This window comes from Rhinatrema bivittatum, chromosome 2 (genome assembly GCF_901001135.1).
Source record: "Rhinatrema bivittatum chromosome 2, aRhiBiv1.1, whole genome shotgun sequence".
Lineage (NCBI taxonomy): Eukaryota > Metazoa > Chordata > Amphibia > Gymnophiona > Rhinatrematidae > Rhinatrema > Rhinatrema bivittatum.
In genome coordinates, this window is record NC_042616.1 from 574818247 (window position 1) to 574836935 (window position 18689).

General features: G+C 46.4%; 1 protein-coding gene across 1 annotated transcript in view; it reads left to right on the forward strand.

The window, feature by feature from the left end:
* PIEZO2 (piezo type mechanosensitive ion channel component 2) overlaps positions 1-18689 on the forward strand; it is a 1301103-nt gene that overhangs the window by 514798 nt on the left and 767616 nt on the right. The window contains exon 5 of the mRNA XM_029587157.1: positions 12392-12554. Within this exon, the coding sequence (XP_029443017.1) occupies positions 12392-12554 (163 nt within the window). The remainder of the gene's footprint in view (positions 1-12391; positions 12555-18689) is intronic.

The window sequence follows — 18689 nt, forward strand, 5'->3', positions numbered from 1 at the left end:
ACGGCAGGGAAACCTGCATTTTTGCAGGATCCCAGAGGGAGAAGCAAATGCGGACTGTGCAAAAGTCATACAGGATATTTGTCTGCTAATTCTACAGGAAGATCAGGCAGTTGAGCCACAGGCAGCACCAAAAATTAATCTGGATAGAGCTCACCGATCACTGGCTAGGCCGAGGGGCAATGTCCCCAGAGACATCGTGGTAAGTTTTCATGAATTTCAACTCAAGGAAAAAAATACTGCTGAGCACACGGAGACTTACTGATTTTCAATGGCATGGCAATTGAGTTGAAATTTTCCAGGATCTGTCCCCCATAACCATACGGAAACGGAGGGAATTTCGGGACTTACTCCAAGTATTAAGAGCTGGAGAACACAGATATAAATGGTTATTCCCATTCGGCCTGCAATTTACCATTAACAGAATCACTTCAAGAGTGCAGATGGTTGAGGAGGCAATGACTATCATGCAAGCAGCTGGGCTTTTGAAGGGAACGCTGCCATACCCTAAACAGCCAGAGCAGACTGGATTTTCACAAGCTGCCCATCAAAGATGGCAGAGAGTACCAAATGGTGGCAAACGCTTGCGACGCCATTCAGGAGGAGAGATGAGTGCTAGAAGAGCGGAAAACTGAGACAATGCAGTTTGGGTTTATATAATCCCTGCTGTTGGTTCTGGCAGCACATGGTCAGAGTGTAGAGATCATGGACTTCATTATGATTTCTTGTCTCACACTGGATGCGATTGGCCGACGGATTAATTCAGTTGCCAGTATCCTATGATAGTCACATTTTGCCTTTGGAGTGACTGGTTTAACCAAGACATTGTTTGAAGGGGGGATGTTTTGTTTGAATCTGTTTATATATAAGGGGGTCCTCATGTGGTTATGAGATGTGTTGCGATCCCCCCTGTTGCTGCGCTACAGGAGGTCTCTTACCTTCCTCCGGAGGCTGCTCTGAAGCCTGGGCCTCGCCTGTGTTCCATCCGGGACTTGCTCCAGGGCCTGAGAGGCCTAGCTGTGCCTGTGGCTTGCTTGCCAGCGTTTGGACTTCCTGTTTGGCGACGCCCTTCTCCTAGGGGCTGGCCCGCAGCTCTCCACCTGACTTATAGGCCCAGCGGTGGGCGGTCCTGGCAAGCTCCTCCCAGGGAGTTGCCTTCTACCTCCAGTATTTAAGGACTGTCTGTTCATTTGCACGGGGCCTGCGGATCAGGTCCTACAGTCGTCTGTATCCTTGCTGATCCAGGTCTTCCGTGATCATCATATGCTTTGATGGATCCCTGTCCAGTGTCTCTGCCTAGATGTTTGTTCCTGTGCCTGCCAGCCGTAAGGACTTCGGATGTGAGTATCCCAGCATCGGAGTTCCTGTTCGTCTGGAGTTTCCCTGCACCCTCCTTCTCAGCGTGGTCCGCGACCAGCCTTCCTGGGCTGTGTAGGGCGCGTCTGGGACAGGGTGGTCCACGACTCAGTCCCACGGGTGGGCTGAGTAGGGCGCCCTGATGGACAGTGCCATGTTTCCGTCCAGCCTTGTCTACAGTGTCTGCTTCAGCCCTTGCCCGGATGTCTTCCTGTCTCTGCCTTGACCTACGTCCTCGTCTGGTTCCTGAGCCTTCTGTCCTGTTGGGCCCTGGAGTGGCCAACAGGAGGGATTCGTCCCACGGGCTCTTGAGCTTCTGCCAGCCGAGGGGCCTTCGGATGTGAGTATCCCAGCATCGGAGTTCCTGCTCGCCTGGATCTTTCCTGTGTCTCGTTTCAGCCCTTGTCCTGATGTCTCCGTCTTGCTTCAGCCTGCTTCTGCCCCGTCTGATGTCTTCTGTTTAAGGACTCTGTCTGCCCTCGCCTCTGTCCGGCCTGCTGCCCATTGCCGTTCCCAGCGGCAGGTCCGAAAGGGCCGGGAACAGTCGGAGGACCGTTCATTAGTCAACTTCCCCGTGTTGGCTACCATGGGCATGCAGGTCCGGCTGAGGGTCGGACTCCTTGCTTCTGTTCCTGCCTGCCTGGCTCACCATGCCTGCTCAGCTCACCTCCCACGGTGTGGCCTTGGGCTCCTCCTGGGGTCCTGCCGTGGCCCAAGGGCTCACTTCCCGCCCGAGACGACCGTGCCCGCGCGCACTCGTAACAAGATGGGTGTCTATATTCCTCGGAGAGCTGGGGGGGGGGGAGTTGGGAGGGTGTGGGGGTGAGAAGGAGGGAGGGTGGGTAAGGGGTTTTCACAGGAGTAAATGGTTGATGCAGTGTTTACCTACTATATGTGGTTTAACAGTCTCTGTTTGGATGGTCAATGGTAGACAGGGGTGGATAAGTATATGCCTAACAATCTTTTGCAGTTGCTGCACACTAATTCCAGGTTGTCTTGATTAATATGGTGGGAATGCTTAAAATGATGTCCTGGAACGTTAAGGGGTTGAACACATATCATAAAAGGAAAAGATTATTACAGGACGCCATTAACGCCAAAGTAGATATACTATTTTGCCAAGAGACACACTTAAAAACAAGCATCACAAAATTTTCCTATACAGTACTTCGCAACAGCCACTAGCAAGAGCAAATATAGTGGGGTGGGAATTCTTTTCTCTAAAAATTTAACAGTGGACGTGCAATCTGTGATACAGGACCAGGAAGGTAGATATCTACTTCTTAAAATAAAAATAGGTACACAGGTATATACATTAGTGAATATATATGCTCCCAATTTTGGACAAGGATCCTTTGTAAATAGGGTATCTGCGGATAAGCAATAATGGGCAGAGGGATTGGTGATTGTGGGAGTGGATTATAATCTAACCTGTTACCCATACTTAGATAATAGTAGGAGAGCTGCAACCCATTCCAAGGCACATAGGAAATGTTTGAAAGCGTTTCTGCAAGACTGGAACCTAGTGGATATCTGGCGCCACCTACATGCTTCAGAATGAGATTTCACCTTTTACTCTCAGGCTCATGGGACATACTCTAGGATTGATATGTTCTTAGTAGATAAGGCTCTGGTTAATTATATACCAGATGCTAACATTGATGTGCTCACTTGGTCAGACCATGCCTCTATTAGGCTCACTTTGAAGGGTCTGCGAGACCAGGGAGGGGAGAGGTACTGGCGGCTCAATGAAAGTCTACTTGATGACACACAATATAAATTACAACTCAAAAAAGAGATGGAACAATATCTAGTGGAGAATGATACTGGGGATGTATCCCCCAATACCATCTGGGATTGTTTTAAAGCAGTAGCCAGAGGCAAGCTCATCTCTAGGGCAGCTTTTGTAAAAAAGGAGAGAGAGAGTCAAAGATTTAATATCTTCCGACAATTAGAAGCCTTGGAAATTAGGAATAAGCGGAGACCAGACCCTCTTCTACGATCACAATTGGAGAAGTTGAGTGCTGACCTGGACAAGCTAGATTTGGGGAATATCGCTTATCAATTGGATAAAGTGAAACAAGAATTCTATGAGGGTGGTAACAAGGCTACTGGCTCGCCGTCTCAAAGCTAGGCTGAGTCTTAACCAAATATTAAAAATAAAAAATGAGACAGGGGAAATAGTTTCTGAGAATGCCGCTGTCACAGAAAGGTTCACTCAGTTTTATCAAACATTGTACTACAGGAGAACAGATATCTCACAAGAGAAAATACAGGAATACTTAACAGATATTGTCCTACCACAGCTGTAGACCTCACAACAGGATATTTTAAATACTATAGAGACATCTCCGAACTTGAGGTTGCTCGAGCGATTCAGAGTTTGAAACTAGGCAAATCTCCCAGGGTGGACGGATACACAGTGGGGTTCTATAAGAAATTAACTAATATAATCACTAGACCTCTCACTAATGCTTTCAACAACCTTCTGAAGAACGGGCTAATCACTGAAGAGGCTAATAAAGTGGGGATTACGATTTTGGCAAAGCCAGGTAGGGATCCGAAGCAGTGTGGGTCTTACAGACCTATATCCCTGATAAATCTAGATCTAAAAATACTGGCCAAGGTGCTAGCTTAATTCACCTGGCTACCCATTTGATTCACCCGGATCAGTCAGGGTTTGTACCTAGTAGGCTTATTTATTTATTTATTTAACACTTTTATATACCGATATTCATGTAGAAAAATTACATATCACTTCGGTTTACAGAATAACAATAACAAGCATGTAAGAATGCTTTACATTAAACAAGGGATAAAAAACTTGGAGCAATGAAACTGGGATCAGAGAGAAACAAATAAATAATAATAGGCTCTTTCTTGGAACCGAAGATTAACTGGCTAAGGATCTAAATGCATAATAAGTTAACTTAGGGTTAGGGTAAAGGTACATAAATTAGAATTGATCAACTGTAGAGAAAGAAAGCTAACCTGAGAGCTGGACAGTTAGTGAGTAGGGTGATGTATAAGAAAGATCATCTGCATAAATGAAAAGCTTGTTCGAACAGCCAAGTTTTGAGTCTCTTTTTAAATGTAATTGGGCATTGTTCTAGCCGGAGGTCTGGAGGAAGAGAGTTCCATTGCACAGGGCCCGATGTGGATAGAGCACGTTTTCTTAAAGAAGTTTTGATGGGTGGGGTAACGAGGGTATTTCTATAAGTGGATCTCATCGGTCTGGAGGGTATATGTGGCTGGAACGGGATATTTAGCTCCAGTGGAATGAACTTGTGAATGGTTTTGTGTATGATCGTTAGAACTTTGTACATGATTCTAAACTTAATTGGGAGCCAATGCAGGTTCATTAGGATGGGAGTAATATGATCTCTTTTGTTGGTCTTAGTCAAAATCCTGGCTGAGGCGTTTTGCAGCATCTGTAAGGGTTTTATGGAGTTCGCTGGTAGGCCGAGTAGAAGTAGAAGTAGAAGTGAGTAGGCCGAGTAGAAGGTAGGCTTGCTGCAGATAATGTGAGAAGGGTAATAGGTTTGATTTGGTGGGGGCAACAGGCTAAAATCCCATTAGTTCTGCTTACGGTCGATGCCGAAAAGGCATTTGACATGATCCATTGGGACTTCCTGCTAGCTGTGTTAGAAAAGATGGGAATGGGAGAGAATGTTTCCACATGGATTAAAAGGCTCTATCAAAACCCTAATGCTTGCATTAAAGTCAATGGGGGCTATTCTAAAACTTTTAGGATTGTTTGCGGTACAAGACAAGGATGTCCTCTCTCGCTGCTCCTTTTCACTATCTACTTGGAGCCATTGGTGGCAGCTATCAGGGCTGAGCCAGCGGTTCAAGGGATGCGAGTGGGGGAGCAGGAATATAAACTCTCGATGTTTGCAGACAATATCCTATTTACCATAACAAATCCTGAGGAATCATTGGTGCCCCTGGTCCTCGAGTTAACTAGATTTAGTGCATTATCTGGATACCAACTAACAGCTCGATACTGTAAGGTGCGGTTGGAGATTAACTCGCTGTGGGCGCACAATTGGGATGCGTAAGGCGATCCTGCGATACAGTCTCCAGTTTCACGCGTCCTTAGCGCTTCTTGAAACTGACCCGTAACCTTTTCCGCACGCAGCATGTATATGATATGTAAATGAACGAATTAGCTATTTAATGAACAAATTAGCTATTCCCCTCCGATACTGTGACGCGCGCTCCGATTATCTCTTTTGTAACCTGCTATTTTGCCGCGTCCTTAACCTGTTAGTTTACGGCCTACCCTCTACCTGGTGTTAGTGTGGTGTTCGAACAGCTACGTACCGGACTGCACCATGGACGACCTCCATATATACTAACATTTGCAGTGTAAAGTTGTTACATATATATATATATATATATATATATAAATACCTTGTCACTTCCGAATCCCCCATCTCCAGACGGGCGGGCGGGCGTGCGGTCAGCGAGGCGGCGGCGGGGAGCCGGCGGGCGGGTGGGGTGGGCGCCTGTTCATCCAGGTGTTTGATCCAGGCGGCGGCGGGAGCTGGAGGGCGGGTGTGCGTGCGTTTGATCCAGGCGGTGGCGGGAGCGGGCACGCGTTTAATCCAGGTGGTGGCGGGAGCTGGCGGGCGGGTGGGCGCCCGTTTGATCCAGGCGGCGGCGGGAGCCGGCGGGCGGGCGGGCGCCCGTTTGATCCAGGCGGCGGCGGGAGCCGGCGGGCGGATGGGCGCGCGTTTGATCCAGGCGGCAGCGGGAGCCGGCGGGAGTGCATTCATCCAGGCGGAGGGAGCCGGCGGCGAAAGCGGCCTCCAGCAGCCCCCGCTGGCAGTGAATGAATACACGCCTGTGTGCGCCCGTGTGATTTTGGCGCTCAAGGCAGTCACATGTCGTGACGTCAAGCGTCGTGACGTCATGCCTTGAGTAAAAAATATTTTTTCTTCTCATTTTCATCGACGACTGTTGACGAAAATATGGCCACGGGATTTAAAAAATGTCCCAACTGTAATCGGACCATGTCCATTACAGATCCGCACGTCAAGTGTGTCCTTTGTTTAGGTCAAACACACGATGTAACATCTTGTCCAGAGTATGCTGAGATGACCGTGAAGGGTTGAATGGCCCAACAAGAGAAGATGGAACACTTATTCCACCTACAACTTTTGCCTTCCCCGTCGACGTCCACTCAATCATCTCCGGCCAGAGTATTGAAACGTTTAATCCTCAAAAAACATCATCTGGAAGGTTCGGGGGATCGTTCATCACCGACCCCATCCGTGGCATCGACGAGGTCAGCAGAGGAACATCGGCTGAAGCATCGCCATCTGCATCATCACCCATCGATACCAGGGGCGCTTCTCTCCCTAGAGAAATCGACTGCAAAATGGCCTCGTAGACAAGAAACACCAAGGCCTTTGATGCTGAGGCCTTCACCTCTCGATGCGCCAACCATCGAGCCCCCATAGAGCCCTGTGGAAGGACCAACACCTCCACCACCACCACGTGTAGCTGCTCTGCCTGCACCAGCTATCACGGAGGAATTGATAGATTTTATTCATCAAGTGGTGCTCAAAGCGTTGAAGGACCATCAACCATCGACGCCCTCGCCGACGTCGATACCGGTGCCCGCACCGATGCAGGTGCCCGCACAGATACCGGCGTTCCCGCCGATGCTGGTGCCTGCACTGATGCTGGTACCAATACCGAAGCCGCTACCTGCACCAGCACTGAAGCAGCCATCGACGCCGATGCCCCTACCATTGCCGATCCGGACCCAATGCCAGAACCAGTCCCGTCGATACCGACACCAGTGCCTGGGGCCCCAGGACAGCCGGATTAGCGTTGTTTCAACTGTTAATGAACAGATTTGACGCAATCATCGGTGCTCTACCACCGAAACCGATTCCAGCCAAACCACATGAAGAAGTTCCTGGATGGACCCCATTTGAGAATCCACAGTCAGGCCCTTCAGGGCCTTTTCAACCACCAAGGTCTTCTCCCACTTCTCCATGTCAAGAAGACCCATATGATTCCTGGGAAGACAAATATACCAATACTTCTTCTGAGAGTTTTATGTCTGACCTTTCTCCTCCGGAGGGAAGGAAGAAATCCCCACCGGAAGATTTATCCTTCACTAACTTTGTTAAGGATATGGCAGACACCATACCATTTACTTTGGTATCAGAAGAGGACACTAGACAGCAAACTTTGGAAGTCCTACAATTCTACAGTTCCTCCAAACTTTGGAAGTCCTACAGTTCCTCCAAAGGAAGTCTTGGCGATTCCTGTCCACGAAGTACTGTTGGAATTACAGCACAGACTCTGGGAGCATCCATGCTCAGTACCATCCATTAACAAAAGAGTGGACACTACTTATTTAGTTCAAAATGTCCCTGGATACCAAAAATCACAACTTCCACATCAGTTGTTGTTGAGTCTGCACAGAATAAGTCTAATAGAATAAGACCTCATTCCTCCACTCCTCTTGGGAAGGATCACAGATTCCTGGACTCTTTGGGCAGGAAAGTGTATAAGGGAGCCATGCTCAATTCAATAGCTATATATGACGCAATACCAGAGGAATCTGTGGAAACAGATGCAAGATCTCTCAAATTCCTTACCACAGCAGTACCAAGTAGAGATGTGCTTCGTTTTTTTCCACCGGGTCGTTTTTTGGCTCGGATACTTCGTGGTAAAATTCGGGTTTTCTCGTTTAGTTTTTCTGAAAAACGAAACGAGGAAACCCGAAACCGGGCCAAAAAACGAAGCGGGAAACGAAGCTTAAAAAAACCCCACCCCAAGCATTTAAAATAATTTTCGTACATACATACAAACTCCCCCCACCATCCCGATCCCTCCCCAAGACTTACGAACATCCCTGGTGGTCCAGCGGGGTCCCGGGTGCCATTTGTTCCTCCGTGCCCATGTGTGCCATTGCCAGCCTTGCTCAAAATGGTGCCGAATAGCCTCTGAACTACCATGTCGCAGGGGCTATCGGCGCCATTGGTCAGCCCCTGTCACATGGCCATCGGCGCCATCTTGTGCTCCTACCATGTGACAGGGGCTGACCAATGGCGCCGGTACCCCTGTCACATGGTAGTTCAGAGGCTATTCAGCACCATTTTGAGCAAGGCTGGCAATGGTGCACATGGGCACGGAGGAACAAATGGCACCCGGGACCCCGCTGGACCACCAGGGATGTTCGTAAGTCTTGGGGAGGGATCGGGATGGGGGGGGGGTTGTATTATAGTTAATCTAAATGTTTGGGGTGGTTTTTAATTTTTTTTTTTTAAATGTGCCCCTCTCCCCATGCAAACCCGAAAAACGAAATTTCCCCGAAGTTCGGGGAAAATCCTTTTCGGGTTTCGGGGCCCCCGAACCACTACGAATTAGGCAATTTCGTTGTAATTGCCTAATTCGTGATAAATGACTGCACATCTCTAGTACCAAGAAGCAGCTCAAGCTATAATACACAAAGGGCTTGAAGCTGGAAAACACGAGGTCCAAGCCGCTTACGACAATTTTGAAACTGCCTCCAGAGTAGCGACCTCGGGTATAAGTGCACGTCGCTGGGCATGGCTGAAGGCCTCGGACCTCAGGCCTGAGATCCAGGAAAAACTGGTTCATTTGCCATGGGTAGGTGACAACCTCTTTGGGTCAAAGGTACAGGATGCTGTGGCCCAGCTGAAAGAATATACGGAAACCTTGCACCAACTGTCGTCAGTTCCGCAAGATTCTGCTGCATCATCATCTCGCTGTCCACCAAGGAAGGAACTCGCAGACCTTTTTACAGGCAGAGGCGTTATTACCCTGCAGCATCAAGGGGCAGATCTTCTCGTCCACAGCAAAGATCTCAGCCCAGACAGCCTAGAGCTGCTAGGTCTCAACCTCCACTGCAGACGGGACCAGCTGCAGGCTTTTAAGGCCACCACAAGAGACCAAAGCCATCTTCACAACCCACAACCAGATTTACCAGTAGGAGGCTGAGTTTCCTCCTTTTACAACCATTGGGTACAGATAACAACAGACCAATGGGTACTCTCAATAATATCTCGAGGTTACCAACTCAATTTTCTCTCAATTCCAAGAGATTCTCCTCCAAGACCTCTTTCACTAAGCGAAAATCACATAATTCAACTGCAAGCAGAATTATCTACCCTTCTGAGAGCCAGAGCCGTAGAGCTGGTGCCCCGGACTCAGCAGGGCAGAGGATTTTACTCCCGTTATTTCCTCATTCCAAAGAAAATCGAAGGCCTACGTCCCATCCTAGACCTCAGAAATCTCAACAAATTTCTGAAGAAAGAAAAGTTCAGGATGGTTTCTCTAGGCACCATGCTTCCACTTTTTCAGACAGGAGATTGGCTTTGCTCTCTGGATCTACAAGATGCTTACGCTCACATTCCAATATTCCCTCCTCATCGCAAGTATCTGTGTTTTCTGGTGGGTCATCAGCATTTCCAGTACAGAGTACTACCATTCGGACTTGCCTCAGCTCCCAGAATATTCACAAAATGCCTGGCAGTAATAGCAGCACACTTACACAAGGAAAGTGTCCATGTCTTCCCTTATCTAGACGACTGGCTCATCAGAAGTCAATCTCAACAAGGAGCTCTGGCTTCTCTCAGTTGAAGAATTGCTCTACTTCACTCCATGGGCTTTCTCATCAATTATCAAAAGTCCCATCTCATTCCGTTTCACCTGCTTTAATTCACAGTGGAATGCATACAAAAGTTGACAAACTGGAGATTCTTGAAGGTGATGGTGGTGACTGGACAAGGCTGTAGGAGAGGGTGTGAAAGTTATCATATCATGGTCTGAGAGGGGAGGAACAGAGAAGAATTGAGGTGGATCAGTCTAAGAGATGGCAGTTGGAAGAAAGTACTAGGTCAAGGCAGTGGCCATGTTTGTAAGTAGGGGTGGTACAGCAGAGTTGGAGATCAAATGGGGAGGTTAAGACATAGATGTTTGAGGCATAAGAGTCAGAGGAGTCATCAGCGTGAGGTTAAAGTTTCCAAAAATAAGGGAATGGGAATATGGTTCAAGGAAGGAGGAAATCCAGAAATCAAAACTGGTGAGAAGAGGAGGGGGATTTATCAGGGGGGTCCATAAATGACAGTTACCCGTAGAGGCAGTGGAATAAATAGGTGGATGGATTGGGCCTTAAGAGAAGAAAAAGAGTGGGTTTGAGATTGAAGAAGGGTTAAAACCTACAGGAGGAGGAGAACAGCAATCCAGTACCACCACCACTACAGCCTCCATAACTGAAAGCAGCAACTGAAGCAGATTCTTCATGGCAAAGCAAGTCTCAGTTAAGGCAAGAATATGAAGAGTAGAAGAAACAGAGGTCATGAATGTAGACAAGCTTGTTGGAAATAGAATGGGCATTCTGTAGGTAGAATGATAAAGGAGGAGAAGAGGGGATAGGGATAAGATTGGAGGGATAACAGTTTTGTTAAGGGTGAAAGTTCCCTTGGAAGACCAGGATTGGGGTTGATATTCCCAGATGAGAGCAGTTGGAGGAACAGAAGATAACAGAGAAGAGAGGTAGAGGTATTATGATGACTACACAACAAGGATGAGATGCTGTCAGGGAAAGTGGAGATGGCTGGATGAAAGGAAGAAAACTTTGAAGTTCAAAAGCAGTGGACAGAGCAGAAGACAGAATGGCCGATGAGGTAAAGAATGTAGGGAATGGGGACTGTAGACTTGATGGTAGTGCTGGATTGCAGCAGAGAGAGTGATTGGGGTGGATTAGCATCAGAAAGTGTCGAGCCGGTAAACGGCACCTTTCCAGCAGGTGCTGATACAGTGGGGCAGCCCAACAGCATTGGGCACCTGTTCAGGCAATCTCTGTGTAAAAAAGACCAAAAAAATAGAAAAACTTCGCTTTGAAACCAAGAAAAAGAAATCGGATTACACAGTGAGGAAGAGCTCAGCCCCCCCTGACGTCATCTCAGCGTTGAGCCGGTAAACGGCGCCTTTCCAGCAGGCGACGCGCGCCGAAGGGGCGCGACAAAGGGGCACTCCCCTTTGTGCACCCCTTCGTGCAACCCTTTGTGCTCCGTCTATTTTAATTTTTGTAGTTTTTCTTTGTTAATTTACTTGTTTCTAAGTACTTAGTTTTAATCTTTGTTAATAATGCCTTGTTATAAATGTTTAATGTATTAGACTAAGGAAATATATTCCTGCATATTCTGTTTTAATGTAAACCGGTTTGATTTGTATTTGATGCAAGAATGTCGGTATATAAAAATAATAAATAAATAAATAAATAAATAAATAAATAAATAAATGTAATGAAGCCATAGGAAATAAAGAGAGGCAAAAATCTATTGCCTTGAGATAAACCTGTGGCATGCACCTTCTGGCCAGTTGGTGGAAACCCAAAGGGATTGGAGTATCATCTGAGATAGCTAGGAGAAGTATGCAGATGGGTTGCAACCTCCCCATTGCCTGGCCAACTGCTCACGGAGCATGAAGTGGGAGCAGCTCAGACCCAAGGTTTGTGACTTCCGGAGTCGACCAACAAAGCAGCTGGATGAAGTAAGCATATGGGCTGTACCCTACCAAATCTCCATAAAATAAAACTACTGTATGTAGGTGAAACTCATTCATATCACTGTGGCTATTCTAAAAACCGGAACTAATTAGAGGCTTGTGAGGATTGATGTCTGGCATTTCTGTTCTAGAGATTACAAACAAGTGATACAAGTTGTGCCCTCTCTTCCCATTTTATCTGCTCTCGGGCAAAGAAATGAGAATCTCAAAATTGCCTCAAATTTAACTCTGCAGCACATTGAACATCTTACCTCAAAATTTAATTGTGAAACTAGAGAGATTTCAAAGCTGATATTAAGTGACTGCTGCTTAATTATGTAAATATACCTGAAGCCTTTTCTATATGAGTAACTTCTCCTCTCCTCATTTCAAATTCTGTGGCTCTACTAATCTTCTGTCTTAAGCATGATTAACAGAACTTTTTTTAATTTTTGCCAAAGTAGGGCTAATCTGTTTTTTTTTTTACTTTTTCTTACAGTGTAAAGGGTGCAGATGCAGGCAATGGAATCAGAGTGTTTATACCAGATATTGGGATGTTCATTGCTAGCTTAACAACATGGCTGGTCTGCAGGAACATTGTCCAGAATCCAATCACAGAAGAAGCAGCACAGTACAACACGCAGTTTGAAAATGAAGAACTGGTATATAAATATTTATATTTTAATTCCTTTTGCAGATGTTTTTATTTTTAATCCTTTTTTGGTCATATTTATTATATATAATTCTATATTATACAGATGGTTATAAAAATATAAACTCCTTAAATCAAAGGGGAATTGGATTCAAACAATACAAAATTTATTAGAAGGCACAGCTTGCCAGAATTATAATCCATGAATTACAAGTGCAGATGAAATCATTTTTATTTTCAGTTTGTGTTAAATATACCAAGGAAATGATGGATTCTTGCCATATTTCGATTCCCCCAAATTCTGAGTATGCTCTACTCTCTCTCCACCACTGTTTTTGTGTAGTTGTCAGTAAGGAAGGTCAGGTAAAGTGCTATGTCCAATATGAATTGGGAACGAGCTATATGCAGGGAAATGGTTATCAAAAAAATGGTATGCAAAAAAAAAAAGGTAGTGAAATAAAAAAAATGCATTTAAAGCTAGAAAAAAAATAGACATTGTATGAGAAAATGGAGATAGAAGTGAGAGTTAGGAGCAGGAGACAAGAAGTCAGACTTGCACAAATTATTACATTGAGCTTGCCACAAGTGGGACTCAAGCCCCCATTCCAGGCAAACTATATATTAGGGATGTGAATCATTTTTTGACGATTTAAAATATTGTCCGATATATTTTAAATCGTCAAAAAATCGTTAGGGCCACGATACAATACCAATTCCCGCGATTTATCGTTAAAAAATCGTAAATCGGGGGAAGGGGGAGGGCAGGAAAACCGGCACACTAAAACCCCCTAAAACCCACCCCCGACCCTTTAAATTAAATCCCCCACCCTCCAACCCCCCCCCCCAATGCTTTAAATTACCTGGGGATCTGGCGGTGGTCCAGAACGGCAGCGGTCCGGAACGGCCCCCTCAATAGAATCGTGTTGCCTTCAGCCGGCGCCATTTTTCAAAATGGCCGCCGCAAAATGGCGGCGGCCATAGACAAAAACGATTCGACACAGGAGGTCGTTCCGGACCCCCGCTGGACTTTTGGCAAGTCTTGTGGGGGTCAGGAGGCCCCCCCAAGCTGGCCAAAATTTTCCTGGGAGTCCAGCGGGGTTCCGGGAGCGATTTCTTGCCGCGAATCGTTTTCGTACGGAAAATGGCGCCGGCAGGAGATCGACTGCATGAGGTCGTTCAGCAGCGGTCCGGAACCCCCGCTGAACGACCTCCTGCAGTCGATCTCCTGCCGGCGCCATTTTCCGTACGAAATCGATTCGCGGCAAGAAATCGCTCCCGGAACCCCGCTGGACTCCCAGGAAAATTTTGGCCAGCTTGGGGGGGCCTCCTGACCCCCACAACACTTGCCAAAAGTCCAGCGGGGGTCCGGAACGACCTCCTGCGTCGAATCGTTTTTGTCTATGGCCGCCGCCATTTTGCGGCGGCCATTTTGAAAAATGGCGCCGGCTGAAGACAACACGATTCTATTGAGGGGGCCGTTCCGGACCGCCGCCGTTCTGGACCACCACCGGATCCCCAGGTAATTTAAAGCATTGGGGGGGGGGGTTCGGGAGGGTGGGGGATTTAATTTAAAGGGTCGGGGTGGGTTTTAGGGGGGTTTAGTGTGCCGGCTCATGATTTTAATGATTTTTCACGATAGTTTACACACCCAAACGGCAACAATACGATTCCCTCCCCCTCCCAGCCGAAATCGATCGTTAAGACGATCGAGGACACGATTCACATCTCTACTATATATATTTCCAGCAAATTAATACTATAGGTTGTTCTGAAAACAACCATCAACATTATGATGACTATTGCAACAATTATAATCTCTTGCTAACCAGGGCCAGTGCAAGGGTATTTGGCACCCTAGGCAAACCTTACAGTCTGGCGCCCCCTCCCCATACACAATTTTAAATTATGCATTTATAACATTTTACATGAAAAATGACATTCTGAGGTAAAATTAATATACAAGTTGTTGTGATAATTTCATGCACTGTTGTGATGCCATCAAGAAAACTGCATCTTGGAATTCATATGGCATCATACCTATTATGATATATTTCCGCATGGTCCTCCCGTATCAACACAGTACTATCTGCCAACACTCAAAGAATAACAACCCTACCTATGAAAAAGAATACCACAAATATTACACCAGAATCTAAAATATCAATACACCTCCTATCAGGAAAACAGAACAGGCTAAGCAACTACAGATCCCTACAGAGAAACCACATGCTAAAAGAATGCTTCATCTCAGTCTTTGTATGCGGAACACAAACTCTCACCAAATACAGAATAAAACCACATAAAGTATAAATAGAAATGTACAGACAAAATCTAAACTGTAAAATGTATCACGCCAGACTCTATACAGTGCAACAATGGAAAAACAAAAATGTCACCATTCCTTGTGAAACAAATCAATAAAATAAAGATATATAAATCATTAATCATAATTATAAAATCATACAAATAAAATAATTTCAAAACAGCTGATGAATAGAATATCCAATAATTAAAGATGCATGCAAATTTTGAAAGCTTTACCAAACACCTATAAAATATTTCAAACAGCAGACACATCACATACTACCCAATAATTAAAATGGTAGTCAATCAAGAAAAATGAACTTTAAAAGCCACCTTTACTTACCCTCTTCAGCAGTTCTCCTACTCCTTTCCCTTGCAGGCCATACTAGAAGCAGCAGTAGCTGCTGAAGCTGTCCTCACAGACCTCTTCCTTAGGGACCACAACCAGTCTCTTCTCTTTCTCACACACATACCAGTCACACCCTCAGGACCAGTTTCTGTCTCTCACACACCAATCTCTCCCCAACCAGTCTCTCTCTCTCACACACACACAAACACACCAGTCATCTCCCTGATCAGCCGTTCTCACACATACACACGTCACCTCTCTGGCCAGACTCTCTCAATCACACAATGCTTTCGCTCCCTCTTACACACAAGATTTCAATCACACACATTCTCTCTCTATTTCACTTACACACAAGCTCTCAATCACACACATGTTCTATCTCACTTACAAACAGGCTGAATCACACACATATGCCCTCTCTCACAGCCACAAGCCAGCAAAAAACATGCTCCATCTCTCTTGCACACACACATTGACACACAGAAGCACTCTCCCTGTCTCACATACACATTACATTCTCACAGAAGCACCTTGCTTTCAAACTTCCAGCATTTTTCACTTTTACTAAAAGTGAAAGGGATGATCCCAATCATTAAATAAGAAAACCACATTCCTATCAGAAGGCGAAATGACACCCTTCCTTCAGGTTCTGTCCTCCCAAGGGACAGCCACCCACACCGTACAGCTTCTCTTGTTTTACACTTTCATGCAATAAAGCAAGTGTCTTTCTTCAAACTATCACTCGTATGATTATTCGTGTGGGAGATATGGAACCAAAAGACATCCTTAGTCAGCTTCCCTTTTAAAGGGGAAGATTCCAGTCTTAGGGCCTCATTTTCCAATATTGCAGTGGTAACACATGAGGGGGTGTGTCCCATGCAAAGAAGGCATTTTTCATGCAGCAGGGAAACATTGTGGAGAGAGAGAGAGAGAGAGAGAGAGAGAGAGAGAGAGAGAGAGAGCGCACCTTGCTATAGTGCCTATGCCCTAGACAGGTATTTGTATCCCTATGGGAGGGCCACCTAGTAACTCGAGGTGGGGATTAGGTATGAGCGTAGGGGGTTGGGGGCCACTTTCACGTTCAACATGAGACGTACGGAAAGAACAGTGGTCTCTAGTGAAGATTTGCTGGCCGTCGGAGTGAGGAAACTCACTCCAAGAAGAGATTTGGGCAACGTTCTCTCCACCTAGCTTGTTGTTGCCCAGGTAGAGTGTCCATCAAGCTAGGTGGAGAGAACGTTGCCCAAATCTCTTCTTGGAGTGAGATTCCTCACTCCGACGGCCAGCAAATCTTCACTAGAGACCACTGTTCTTTCCGTACGTCTCATGTTGAACGTGAAAGTGGCCCCCAACCCCCTACATTCATACCTAATCCCCACCTCGAGTTACTAGGTGGCCCTCCCATAGGGATACAAATACCTGTTTCAGGGCACACGATAACTGTTTCCCGTTTTACATATGCTCCGCCCCAACTCCGCCCCCTGAATATAAAATTACGAATTTGCATTCGCAAATCGCGTTAACGGCTGTTAGCGCAATTTGCGAATTTATCTCCCGCGATAACACCTTGGAAAATGAACCCCTTAGTCATTTAAACATATACATTTTCTAAAGGCTTAAAAAAAATAGCAAAACCGTTTCAGATTGGAACTATTCTAGTCTTCATGCTTAAATTATGCTTAAAAAAAACCCAACCCCCCCCACCTGCCATCAGTATCTTAAATTTGTGATTTTGCTGAGATGAACATTTTAAAAACTTTAATTTTTTTTTTGCTTTAGTATTTGTCTCTACCCACTTTAAGTTAAATTTTATTTTCCAGAAGAGGGATGCCTAAAATTTAGTAATTTTATCTTTCATCCAACTTTTCAAGAGTTCAGGTATATGTATTATCATATTTCATTTTTTTAAACTGGCAGATTCCTTTCTCACATACACACACACTCATAGAAAGAGGATCGGTGCCGAGACTTAGGGGGCGCCGCGGCAGGCAGGCAGCCAGCTCCTGACTCGCCCTGCCTCCCCGCCAGTGTCACCCTCCCGACACCCCCCTAAGTGGTCCAGCGGAGGTCCTGGGAGTGATCTGCCGCTCCCGGGGCCTCAGCTGCCACTAAGCACAATGGCACCGGTGGCCTTCAGCCCCTACCATGTGACAGGGGCTACCGGTGCCATTGGTTGACCCCTGTCACATGATAGGGGCTGAAGTAACCGGCGCCATTTTGCTTAGTGGCAGCCGAGGCCCTGGGAGCGGCAGATCGCTCCCGGGACCTCCGCTGGACCACTACGGGGGGGGGGGGGGGTCAGGAGGGTGACACTCGAGGGGAGGCAGGGCGAGTCGGGAGCTGGCTGCCTGCTGCGGCGCCCCCTAAATCTCGGCGCTTGGTCTCCATCTAGGCGAGTCGAAGGCAGGCAGAATTTTGAAAGGGCACTTTTTGACCTTTCAAAATTCTACTGCCTGCCACGGCGCCCCCTAAGTCTCGGTGCCCTAGGCACAGACCTAGCTCGCCTAGTGGTTCTGCCGGCCCTGTTTGTCCACGTGATAAAAATTAACCTTGTGCTGAATGACAGCTGCTGAACTATCAGAGGCTACATTAAATTTACTAATCTTAACAGTTTTCATCCTTGCTAGAATAGCACCATCAACCATCAGAAGAGCCATGTCAGCCAAACAAAGAGGAATCGGCAAACAGAGAACACTAGACACCCCCCACCCCCCTTTTTTTTTTTTTGCAAACCTGCCTAATTTCAAAGAGTGACAGAAAATAACTCAAGAAGAAAATAAAAAATCTCTTCATTTTTGTGCTTTGCTCTGACTCTTTTTTGCAGTGTAGTTGATCTTTTCCCAGATTTGACTTTGAACTGGTGAGTTTTACTAATGTGCCACTCAGTTTGAAAGAGCTGTTTCATAAGAGAAGAAATGGTTTGTTCTTTATGTGTAGACAGAAATGAAAAGCATGCTGCAAGTGCAATCACTGATTACTGTTTCTGTCTTGTTGCCTTTCCATAATATTGCATAAAAACACTAGCTTGGAATATTAAACAAATAGAAAATGGATCCGAGTGAAGAAAACAGGATACAATGTAAACACTGGGAAGTTAGATGCAAAGGGGTAGATTTTTTAAAAAAGCGCGTTCGCGTACTTTTGTTGGCGCACCAGGAGCAAACAAAAGTACGCTGGATTTTATAAGATACGCGCGTAGCCGCGCGTATCTTATAAAATCCTGGATCGGCATGCGCAAGGCTGCCGATTTTGGGCAGCCGGTGCGCGCCAAGCCGCGCAGCCTGCCTCCGTTCCCTCCGAGGTGGCTCCGAAATCGGAGCCGCCTCGGAGGGAACTTTCTTTCGCCCTCCCCTCACCTTCCCCTCCCTTCCCCTACCTAACCCACCCCCCCCGGCCCTATCTAAACCCCCCCCTACCTTTATCCATGGATTTACGCCTCCCGGAGGGAGACTTAAATCCACGTGCGCCAGCGGGCTGCTGGCACGCTGAGAC